Here is a 12,312-nt window from a genome sequence, read left to right as displayed (position 1 = left end):
GTCCGAGATTTGGCTTTTTCTTTGCAACTCTACCTAGAAGGCCAGCATCCCGGAGTCGCCTCTTCACTGTTGTCGTTAAGACCGGTGTTTTGCAGGTACTATTTAATGAAGCTGCCAGTTGAGGACTTGTGAGACAGCTCACACTACCGGTCAAAAGTTTTAGAACACCTACTCATTCAAGGGTTTTTGTTTATTTTTACTATCTTCTACTTTGTAGAATAATTGTGAAGACATCAAAACTAAGAAATAACACATATGGAATCATGTAGTAAACATTTTTTTAAATGTTTTTTAAATGTTTTTTTATTTGAGATTCTTCAAATTGCCACTCTGTGCCTTGATGACAGCTTTGCACACTCTTGGCGTTCTCTCAACCAGCTTCATGAAGTAGTAGTAAAACAATAGTACAAATAAAGAAAAACCCTTGAATGAGTAGGTGTTCTAAAACTTTTGACCAGTAGTGTGTGTGTGTGTGTGTGTGTGTGTTTATATATATATATCAAAATATCAGTACAGTAGCCAAGAAAATGTTACCAGGGGTGGGAGCGTTGAATATCATTTTCAGAGGCTTTTGTCTATGCGTACCTGCCTGCAAATCAAACATACACTTGGTGTACAAAACATATACAAATTTCAGTACAGTAGCCAAGAAAATGTTACCAATATATTTCCAGACTAAACCAGGTGTTAAATGGTATCAGATTAAACATTACAGCATTGAAGATCATGTTGTAGTATTCTACAGTATACTACAAGATTCTATAGTAAGCACTAAACGTTCGAGGGATACTACAGAGTGGAGTATATTATTCTACAGTATACTACACAATTATATAGTAAGTACTACAAAGGATTGAGGGAAAATACAGTGTGGATAACAGTATTCTATAACGATACAGGGTGAGACGCAGATGCAGACAAGGGAGGCAGATGGTTCGAGTCTCTGATATTTATTATAAAACAAGGGGCAGGCAAGAGACAGGTCGTGGACAGGCAAAAGATCATAAACCAGGTCAGAGTCCAGAAGGTACAGAGTGGCAGGCAGGCTCAGTGTCAGGGCAGGCTGAATGGTTAGGCAGGTGGGCTCAGTGTCAGGGCAGGCAAAGGTCAGAACCGGGAGGACTAGAAAAACAGAGACTTGGAAAAAGCAGGAGCATGGAAAAACACGCAGGTTGACTTGACGAGATAAGATGAATGGACAACAGACAAACAGAGAACACAGGTATACAGTTGAAGTCGGAAGTTAACATACACTTAGGTTGGAGTCATTAAAACTCATCTACTTTGTGCATGACACAAGTAATTTTTCCAACAATTGTTTACAGACAGATTATTTCACTTATAATTAATTTATAATTAATTAATTAAGTCTGATTCATCCTTGGGAGCAATTTCCAAATGCCTGAAGGTACCACGTTCATCTGTTCAAACAATAGTACCCAAGTATAAACACCATGGGACCACGCAGCCGTCATGCCGCTCAGGAAGGAGACACGTTCTGTCTTCTTGAGATGAACTTACTTTGGTGTGAAAAGTGCAAATCAATCCCAGAACAACAGCAAATGACCTTGTGAAGATGCTGGAGGAAACAGGTACAAAAGTATCAATATCCACTGTAAAACGAGTCCTATATCGACATAACCTGAAAGGCCGCTCAGCAAGGAAGAAGCCACTGCTCCAAAACCACCATTAAAAAGCCAGACTACGGTTTGCAACTGCACATGGGGACAAAGATCGTACTTTTTGGAGAAATGTCCTCTGGTCTGATGAAACAAAAATATAACTGTTTGTCCATAATGACCATTGTTATGTTTGGAGGAAAAGGGGGAGGCTTGCAAGCCGAAGAACACCATCCCAATTGTGAAGCACGGGGGTGGCAGCATCATGTTGTGGGAGTGCTTTGCTGCAGGAGGGACTGGTGCACTTCACAAAAGATGGCTTCATGAGGAAGGAAAATTATCTGAATATATTGAAGTAACATCTCAAGACATCAGTCAAGAATTTAAAGCTTGGTCGCAAATGGGTCTTCCAAATGGACAATGACCCCAAGCATACTTCCAAAGTTGTGGCAAATGGCTTAAGGACAACAAAGTCAAGGTATTGGAGTGGCCATCACAAAGCCCTGACGTCAATCCTATAGAACATTTGTGGGCAGAACTGAAAAAGCATGTGCGAGCAAGGAGGCCTACAAACCTGACTCAATTACACCAGCTCTGTCAGGAGGAATGGGCCAGAATTCACCCAACTTATTGTGGGAAGCTTGTGGAAGGCTACCCAAAACGTTTGACCCAAGTTAAACATTTGAAAGGCAATGCTACCGAATACAAATTAACTGTATGTAAACTTCTGACCCACTGGGAATGTGATGAAAGAAATAAAAGCTGGAAGAACTAGTTTTCTCTATTATTATTTTGACATTTCACATTCTTAAAAAAAAAGTGGTGATCCTAACTGACCAAAGACATGGACTTTTTTACTAGGATTAAATGTTAGGAATTGTGAAAAACTGAGTTTAAATGTATTTGGCTAAGGTGTATGTAAACCTCCGACTTCAACTGTACATACACAGAGGGTAAAAGGGAAGATGGGTGACACCTGGAGGGGGGTGGAGACAATCACAAGGACAGGTGAAACATATCAGGGTGCGACAGTATTCTACAATATACAGTTTACTATAAAATACTAGAATTCTATAGTAAGTACTGTAGTATTCTTTAGTAAATTGTAGTATTTTTTCATGAGTTTTTTTTTTTTTTTAGCTTTTGCCTAATTTGCTGCTATTGTGCAGCGGTGAGAATGCTAATTCTGATAAGGAATACACCACTTCCCATTGAAAAAGGGAATTTCCTCCTGAATCCTTTGACCCAATTGTATAATGTACAATTATTGTCATAGATTTATATCAAAACTTTTCCCAGAATTGAACAATGGACTGATTGTGTTGGATCCATCATTATCACATATAAATATTTAATTCCAAAACCTGAGATCATAAAACGGAGCAATTTGTTGGTGTTGGAGTTGGTGTTGGAATGAATTTTACTGGTGCGGAAAGAAGTAGGCTTTTAACAGAATCCAACACATTCTTGAACAAGCTGAAGGTGTTCTAATTTACTTTCTGGGTGAGGTTTTGTTCTCTCCAAGAAGATTCCCTACAGTATAATATTACTGACTTACCACTGACTTACCACCAGCACCACCTCTTTGTATGGGCCTATGGGCTTTTGGGTTGAGGCTCAGGGCTGCCCTCTCGAGTGCTCTATAATGACTACTGATGGGGCCTCCCGTTATTCACAAGGAATTCTTAAGCATGGGAAGAGTATCTGTCTCCAAGCTACGAGTTAATATTATTTGCTATGGATGTTTGTATCTCTATCGTCCAATATTTGTTAAGTCTGTATACCGTCCCCATTAATCTTTCTGTAAGTATTCTGTTTGATGTGATATAATCTTAATGCAGATAGCTGTTGCTGCAGTATATCACTGCCTTAGGAGTGTGTGTAGTTTCGATCCAGTGCAAAGGAAGATTAAAGGCATAGCAAGAGATGTATGCTTGGTATTTGCTCCACTCAACAACAAAAACAACTGTTTTCGAGATCGTGTTCACAGTTAATACAAACATTAGAACACTGGCCTTATAGATACAATTTGCTTCCCCTGCTTCGGTGGTCACAAGCAATTTACCGGAATTGCATGCGTTTGTTACCATTATCGGTGTTGATAATACTGTGTAAACTGTTCTGCGTAGTCCGAGGAGAAGCCTGGACATCAAGGCTAGAAATTGAGTCCTTATACAACTGTTGCTGGTCAATGGGTTTATGTTCATCATAATTCATGATAAATAGGGTATGCGTCATGGGGATTTTAGCGCAGCTACAGTGTTATACGGTCAAAGGCACGAGGAAACCCAAGGTGATTTGGCTGCCTGCGGAGAATCAGATGTATAACCCATGAACATCCAACAAACTCAACCTTTCCACTGCGGGCCATTCATTACCAGCAAGCATGATGAACTCCGTGAATCACAATCATGTGTATTCACGTCATGCACCTCCAGGCCATATCAGTTCCCCATTTCAAGCCAGGGCAGCCTGATTGAAACCCTCTCTATGAGCAAACCCTGGGGATGAGTTGTTAGCATCTGTGGTATTGACACACATCCTGGGTTCCCTGGCAGCCGCCATGTCCCCACCTCACCTCTGACATTACCCAGGGACCTGAGACACAGGTCATGTGGCGGGGGCAAAGGCGCTTTGATCCACGGGGCCTCAACTCATCAGAAGAGATTGGGTGTAAGCATAATGGAATAAGACACCCCAGAGGAGGTGTCCTGGCACCCGGCTACAGTGAGATGTGACATCTATGCCGAGTGCTGCTGGGGGACTTTATTGAGTTAAAGGAGCTGGTGTAGTACATCACATCCCAGCAGTTCACAGTTTTTGACTAAGACACTCAGCTTTTGACTGGAGGCACTGCCTGAGTAACTAGACACACACGTTTATATATCGCCTGGCAGTTTAGTTTACCCATGATCAATCAGAGTTTGGCATTCAATTACACTTATTACAGCATAAATACCAGCGTAGGCTTGGTGTTTACCCATTTTTCTAAACCTCTGATATGAAAAGATATACCCAAGGATATATCAAGGCTTCAAAATGTTCTCAAAGTATCAAAGACTGCATTCTCATTATGGGTACACCGTGTATTTCTGTTATTCAGTGTTGCAAAGCAGTGATGTGGCTATTGATTGATTCTAATAATAGGACGCGCTTTGATGAGCCTGTATCATTAGAATAATACCTGCTCTGCAAATGGTGTAATGCGCTCAAAGGAGCAAGCAGTCCAGGGAGAGATAGGGGAGAGTCGAGCAGACATTATGGCAACATACTAAGTGCTGGTCTGCACCAAAGCCATTTGTGGGGAAGGGTAGCATTTGTCAGGTGTCAGTTCTGCAAATTGAAAAAGGGGGAAGCAACCCTATACCATGTCTTACTGTACGGCCATGCACATGAAGGATTCTTCCAGTGGAGTATTTTAAAATGAAGTGGATTTCAGGTTCAAATGACCCTTTTAAGATCTTAGAATCTGAAAAATACTTATTTTATTGCATCCATATGAAATGAATGAATTGTATTCACCAACAGTTGCTATGCAACTGCAGAACAAAGCAATCTGAAATGTCACAAATATTGAAGGCAGATACTGTATAGCCACCACAGGTAGCAGAGAATCTAAATAAACGATTACCCCCTTGATATCTTCAACTCGCAGCCCCCACACCTGTGTGTTCCTTTGGATGTCAGTGGGTACATGACATTGTTTGAGTGATCAGCATCAGCATCATAAGTCAAGCCAATGACGGAGGAAGCTAGCAGTAGATGTTTGAGGCGTATCAGTCAGTCAGCGTGTGTGTGTGTGTGTTTGTTTGATCCTTGTCTTCAAGCCTGACTCTGTGGAGGCTGTTGATGCCTCCGCCTTGCCTTCCCCTCAGCAGATCCTCACTGTTGGGTTGAGAGAGACAGGGGTCCAATCACATCAAACATGAAGACAGCTCAGAAACCACTCAAAACACAGACTTCCAGCCGAGCTGTGCCTCTTCTCTCACCTCATTCATGCAGTGTCTGGGTACTTTGGGAAGTTTAGACTAGTACATCTGCTCACACTGGAAATACACAAGATATTTTGGGCGTTGTGTAAAATTATACTTCGTTCAGAACAGAGACTGGGTGTTTCCTTTATTATTTTAAAGATGTTGAGATTAACCTGACGAAATAGGAATGTGGTATTGTATCTACAGTATACAGTATATACAAAGGTATGTGGACACCCCTTCAAATGAGTGGATTCGGCTATTTCATACTCTATTTTATGTATAAAATAGAGTACACCGCCATGCAATCTCCAGAGACAAACATTGGCAGTAGAATGGGCTTACTGAAGAGCTCAGTGACTTTCAATGTGGCACCGTCATAGGATGCCACCTTTCCAACAAGTTAGTTCGTCAAATATCTGCTCTGCTAGAGCTTCCCCGGTCAACTATAAGTGCTGTTATTGTGGCGCAACAACGCCTCAGCCGCGAAGTGGTAGGCCACACAAGCCCAAAGAACGGAACTGCTGAGTGCTGAAGCACTTAGCGCGTAAAAATTATCTGTCCTTGGTTGCAACACTTACTACCGAGTTCCAAACTGCCTCTGGAAGCAACGTCAGCACAATAACTGTTTGTCGGGAGCTTCATGAAATGGGTTTCCATGGCCGAGCAGCCGCACACAAGTCTAAGATCACCAGGTTCAAAGCCAAGCGCGGCTGGAGTGGTGTAAAGCTCACTGCCATTGTACTTTGGAGCAGTGGAAATGCGCTCTCTGGAGTGATGAATCACGCTCTACCATCTGGCAGTCTGATGGACAAATCTTGGTTTAGTGGACGCCAGGAGAACACTACCTGCCCGAATGAGTAGTGCTAACTCTAAAGTTTGGTGGAGGTGGAATAATGGTCTGGGGCTGTTTTTAATGGTTTGGCCTAGGCTCCTTAGATCCAGTGAAGGGAAATCTTAACACTACAGCATACAATGACATTCTAGACGATTCTGTGCTTCCAACTTTGTGGCAACAGTATGGGGAATGCCCTTTCCTGTTTCAGCACGATAATGCCCCTTTGCACAAAGCAAGGTCCATACAGAAATGGTTTGTCGAGATCAGTGTGGAAGAACTTGACTGGCCTGCACAGCGCCCTGACCTCAACCCCATCAAACACATTTGAGATTAATTGGAACGTCAACTGACAGGCCTAATCACCCAACATCAGTGCCCGACCCCGCTAATGCTCTTGTGGCTGAATGGAAGCAAGTCCCCCGCAGCAATGTTCTAACATCAAGTGGAAAGCCTTCCCAGAAGAATGGAGGCTGTTATAGCAGCAAAGGGGGGACCAACTCCATAATAATGCCCATGATTTTGGAATGAGATGCTCAATGAGCACATGTCCACATACTTTTGGTCATGTAGTGTATTTGGCCAGAGTAACAAGAAGCTCAGACACTACTGCAATAAAATGCATAAAACATGTAGGCATCCACTTACACACACACACACACACACACACACACACACACACACACACACACACACACACACACACACACACACACACACACACACACACACAAGCAAACTGATGCACTGACAGAAATGGTGGTTAGGGAATTGCTTTTTCACATAGGCCTGAGATGCAGTAACAAGGTTAAGAAATTATTATTAAGGGCCTGTCTGTGTTGGTGTTTGTTAAATAGATAAAGCCATTAGCCATTACCCTGGAGCCTTGACTTCAAAGAAAAAATTTGTTGATATTTGCATTATTGACCAAACAAATCTGGTGCTGTATTTTTCACATATTTTTAATTTCACCAGATACAACTGTTGTTCATGTCGTTCCTGTTTATGTATGCTGAGCTTCTGTTGAGCGCCATAGATGTAAGGACAGTGGAGCAGCCGGCGTGTCTTTTTGCATTTTAAACAGTGTCTTAAGCCTGACATTCTCGGACTTCATTTGACCTCATGAGAATTGTGTTGTAGTGCTCTATTGAAAACAGAAAGCACAGTAGAATGCTCCTACTGTTCTCCCAGTCACTCACTGTGCTGTGATCCTGGTAAAGGGCCCTCAATCTGGACAGAAATGTTGCCTGGGAGGGATCATACTGGTTTATGTAGAACATAGTTTTACCTCCTGTTAGCTTTCTTAGCCAGCTAGTATCTTATTATTCATCCAAGACAGGAAATGACAGTTTGCTGTATCCTATGTGTAAAACAGTATATCGTATCTGTGTAAAACAGTATATCGTATCTGTTATGTAGCTGATCTTTATTCTGACACTATATCCACCCACTAGGTGAGCAGCACCCCAGCGTGTATCCGAGCACTGACCAAGATGATGTACTGCCCATACTGCCAAGCCATGCCCTCCGTGAAGCCCTGTAACAACTATTGTCTGAACGTCATGAAAGGCTGTCTCGCCAACCAGGCCGATCTGGACCCAGAGTGGAACCAGTACATCGGTAAGACCCCTCCCTTTGCCTTTGTATAAAAAATGTGTGCTGTGTTGAATTGTTTGTCTGTGTTTAGTCCCGTGGACACAACTTGGGCACTATAATAAGAAGGTACATTTTCGTTTTACTGTTTGAATCTTCATTTTTTTCTTTGACAATTTATACTGGATGAAAACGCCATAACTCATTGGCTGGTGGGCTCATGCTGTGTTAAATGGGGACTTGCAGTGGGATAGTAGCACACTGTGGGAAACGCTGAGCTTTGTGGAAAGCAGTTCAACAGGAGCTCGTTTAACTCGGGGAGATTACAAACATGAATACAACATGGCAGTTATTTTTTTTAATAGACTTAATTCAGTTTGGAGCTTTCATTTAGATATGTCAAGACTGCTGAAGTGAACTAAAGCCGAGCAGGCTAGCTGCGATCTGCTCTTTAGAGACACATGACAAGCATGCTGCTGTCAGAAACAAGCAGCTGAAATGGGGCCACAGCTCTCTCGATAGTTGTTCCATGTCAGAACATCGGAGGCCCAATGTAAAGTACAGCACATTGAGGTGTTGGTGGAGCAGTGTGACATCCGTCAGATTAATATTCAATGGTAGCATCAGGTTGACTATTAGAGTCTTGTTACCCAGGACTAAATGTAGAGCTGATGGTGTGGGTTTACTGTATATGCACTGTATGATTCGCTGTTACAGAGCTTGGCCACTTCAATAGCTCTCTACTGTAGGCTACATCAGTCACTACAGTAAAGGTCCAGTAGTACAAGATTTATACGATTTATCTAACAGTTTTACGTTTTATGTCCTTCTGTTTGATAATTGGGTGGTCTAACTGAAATACTGTGTTTTTTCTAGATGTCAACATTTCCATACTTTCAATTGGAGAATTGTTCCAGGGGTGGAGATTAAATGTCAGTTCATATATTTTGGCTCTCTGACATTTCATATTCATTATAGGCTGAAAGATTTTCAATTAGCTCAAGGTCCAACCGCACAGAGGATATCGATTGGGCTTTCACAGCCTACAATAGTGATTGCGTGTCTGCCAAATGTCCCCTGTGCTTCTCACTGTTCCTTAAGTAGTTGAGAGGAGGATAGACCCCGTGAAAATGAACTCCAAACTTTCTTCTTTCACATGTGCCGGATGATCGTACACAGGCTTTGCTTTGCAGTGTAGGGGCATTGGCGGTTTTTGCCGTGATGGTGAAATCCATTGAGTTTGCATACAAGCTCACAAACCAATATAGGATTATCATACTCTTGAACATGTCTTTTCATCCACGTATAGGGCTACATTGTAGTAATATACTTTAACTCACATGAAAACCTTTAGCTATTCCAGTTAATGTGAATAGAAAGGGAGAAGCTGGCGTCTACAGGGCTTTAGAGTGAAATAAAACACAAAAGCCTGGGAGACTGACATGGAACTGGCAACAGAGCTTAAGTAAAGATATTCATCTTGATTCCAGTGGCATCTATCTCGCCCAACAGCATATGTCTGCTCCGCTGACCAGAGAAGACGAGATACCGGAAAGGTGAAAAGCTAATTCAACCAAGGAGTGAGAAATCCTTTACAGCTGGAAGCTGAGCTCCCGATAGCAATGATTTTTCCCTCAGCACCTCCTCACTGCTAGAGCTCCACCAGCAGAAAATAACACTCTCTGACACAGTGCATTGGAACTTCTGACAAAAGTTGGACAAAAAGGCAGCCATTCACATTACCCTCAGCCTAACCTTCATTTATCCTCAGTGTGAATGTGTGTGGGGGGGCATAGGAGGGACTTTGGTGCCACTGCCAAAAGCAGGCCAAAACAGATGTTCATTCAGTGCAGCTGTGCTTCTGCTTCCATTCATTCAGTCTAGCTAGCGAAATATGGAATGCTCCAAAACATCCATCTCTTCTTATAATAGCTGTGTGCCAATGTGCGGCTTCCGTTTATGCATAGTCGAAGACAGGGGGGAAAATACGAGAGGCTGTATAAAGCTCCCATTATATTGGTGTGTCTGAATGTTCTTGTTCCTCTCTGAAAGGGTTTCAATATGTTATTTATGAAAATAGAGTTGAAGCTTGGCACTGTGTACTACGAGCGATGGGACTATTAGTATGTGCCACTACAAATCAGTTGAGTTCTGTGTGTTTTTGTATATTTTATTGTACATAGCCAGACCTCACTGCCAACCCAACCCAAATTGTATACCCTTGCAGGAACTTGCTTTCAGTCATTTATTTCAGAAAATAAAATGTGGTTTGTTTTATTTTATTTCTCTCTCAGGTGGCAAGACCAGCAGGTTTGTACTTTTTTTTCCCCCTTTTCTCGCCTTAGGCGGGAAGCAAATGGGCCAAGCAAATGAAATATGACTGAGGTATTTCACGTAGAACAACATGTGAAATGTTCAGTGAATCTAGTAGAATTCATGGCTAAAATAAGCGGAACTTCATTTGATTATTTCAGGCTAAAGGAAAAGGGCTGAATTACAGGAGTGGAAAGGTGCTGTACCTATAGAGATTGATTGATCGTAGAAGGTCATGGCACTGTTGTCATACACATCAAATATCATAATACCAAAAATATATGGCAAAATCTGTAATATCAAAATATTAGTAGAGTAGACAAGTCAATTTTAATAACACATTTCCAGACTAAACCAAGTGTTAAATGGTATCAGATTAAACATTACAGCCTTGAAGATCATTTTCAGAGGTTTTATCTATGCATACCTGCCTGCACATCAAACATGAATCAGACAGTATAAAGGACCCATGTTTAAATATGCAAATCTGTCAGCTGAATTCAAGCAAAATGGGTTTTGTTTTCCCTCCTCAAGTATTCATGTAATTAAAATAGAAGGAATAAATCATGGATTATATTGGTTCCACTGACTAGCCAGTCTCTAATCCATTTGTTCCCATTGGAACCATTTGTTCTGACCTCTTGCTATTTTGCATGAAGAAAAAAAACAACACAAGTGGCTCAGTCTATGAATTATGGAAACAGGTGGCAGACATCATCCTTTATTCAACCTGCGTTCTGCATTCATCCCTGCAACAGAATTATGTCATGCAATGTGAATCAGATCACTCCTGGGTTTGTTTTGTTTGACAAAATGTATGTTCATATTATCTACAAGTAGTAGAAAAGCAGTAGATGAATGTCATGTGAAGTAAGATTAGATGAGAAGTCAGATGTTTTTTTTTTTTGATGGGATGAATCATCTGAAGCGTTGGGGAAGCTAACTGAACATCTGTCAGTTCACACCTGAACACTCATCACTGAACATACATTATGCTGGATTCACCAACTCCTCCAGGGTTTTGGTTTACATGATACATTAGGCTTGAAATATGCATCGAATCTCAGTTTGTGGGTTGGCTGTTTATATTTGCATGTCTTTGAGGTGCCTTTGAAGTGTTTTCATAGAAGGGAATCGTCAATTTTTTTTATTGAATAATGTTTTAAAATGTCATATATCTGAAACACTTTTTAAGAGGTTATGTATTTGGCTGTCCTAGAGAATTGATGTCTCGATCAGCCTATGGCGTTTGAACATCCGTCACATGCTGTGGTGATATATGTGGCCCTCTCTAGTTTACACCCCACGTGTCATTATCATTTTTTTTTGGTGTGTGTGTTGACAGGTGATAGAAAGCGATTTTCCTTCCTGCTTGACTACCGCAATGCACACAAGACTAGGCCCTACCCATGTGCTAATACTCTGGGACCATCCAAAGGTGTACTTACACAGCGGTGCCACGGCTTTTTCTTCTATTATTTGTGCCTCATTGCAATACTGACTAGGATCGTTCTCTCTAGAGGCCGTAGGTCACCACAGTGTAAGTGATCTGCATTGATTTTATTTGCTCATTTCTTTTTAATTGCGTGATTTGTTTCACCGGAGTAACTGGAGACAGTCACAACCTCACAATTCATGAAAAACATTTCCTGTCCTTTGTGAAGATTTCCTCATTAATAAAATATAGAAGAGGAAGGGAAAATAAATAATCTCAGCAACACACCACTAGAGGACTGCCCGTGGCTGAGAATGAGACAACTGGGCCAAAAGATTTCCTCTTCTGCAAGGGCACCGCACTAAAGGAAATGGAAATAGTGATCATATTGTTCATTAATTGTGTGTCCTTACATAGGTTTAAACATGGATATAATGAATTGCCGCTTATGCCTCAACACCACAGCAGCTAATGAAGTAGGGACCTAAACGCAACAGTGTTTTATTATTAAGCTATGTCCGTCTCTCTCTCTCTCATAGGACA

The 12,312-nt window shown here is 41.5% G+C and overlaps 1 protein-coding gene across 2 annotated transcripts in view; it reads left to right on the top strand.

Annotated features, from left to right (window-relative positions):
* LOC109867204 (glypican-6) overlaps positions 1 to 12,312 on the top strand; it is a 113,981-nt gene that overhangs the window by 56,787 nt on the left and 44,882 nt on the right. For both annotated transcript variants that reach the window (XM_020456218.2, XM_020456225.2), the window contains exon 4: positions 7,883 to 8,048. In XM_020456218.2, the coding sequence (XP_020311807.1) occupies positions 7,883 to 8,048 (166 nt within the window). The remainder of the gene's footprint in view (positions 1 to 7,882; positions 8,049 to 12,312) is intronic.

Source organism: Oncorhynchus kisutch, linkage group LG2 (genome assembly GCF_002021735.2).
Source record: "Oncorhynchus kisutch isolate 150728-3 linkage group LG2, Okis_V2, whole genome shotgun sequence".
Classification (NCBI taxonomy): Eukaryota; Metazoa; Chordata; class Actinopteri; order Salmoniformes; family Salmonidae; genus Oncorhynchus; species Oncorhynchus kisutch.
Note: the sequence above shows the minus strand (reverse complement) of the source record. Positions and strands in the feature narration are given on the sequence as shown.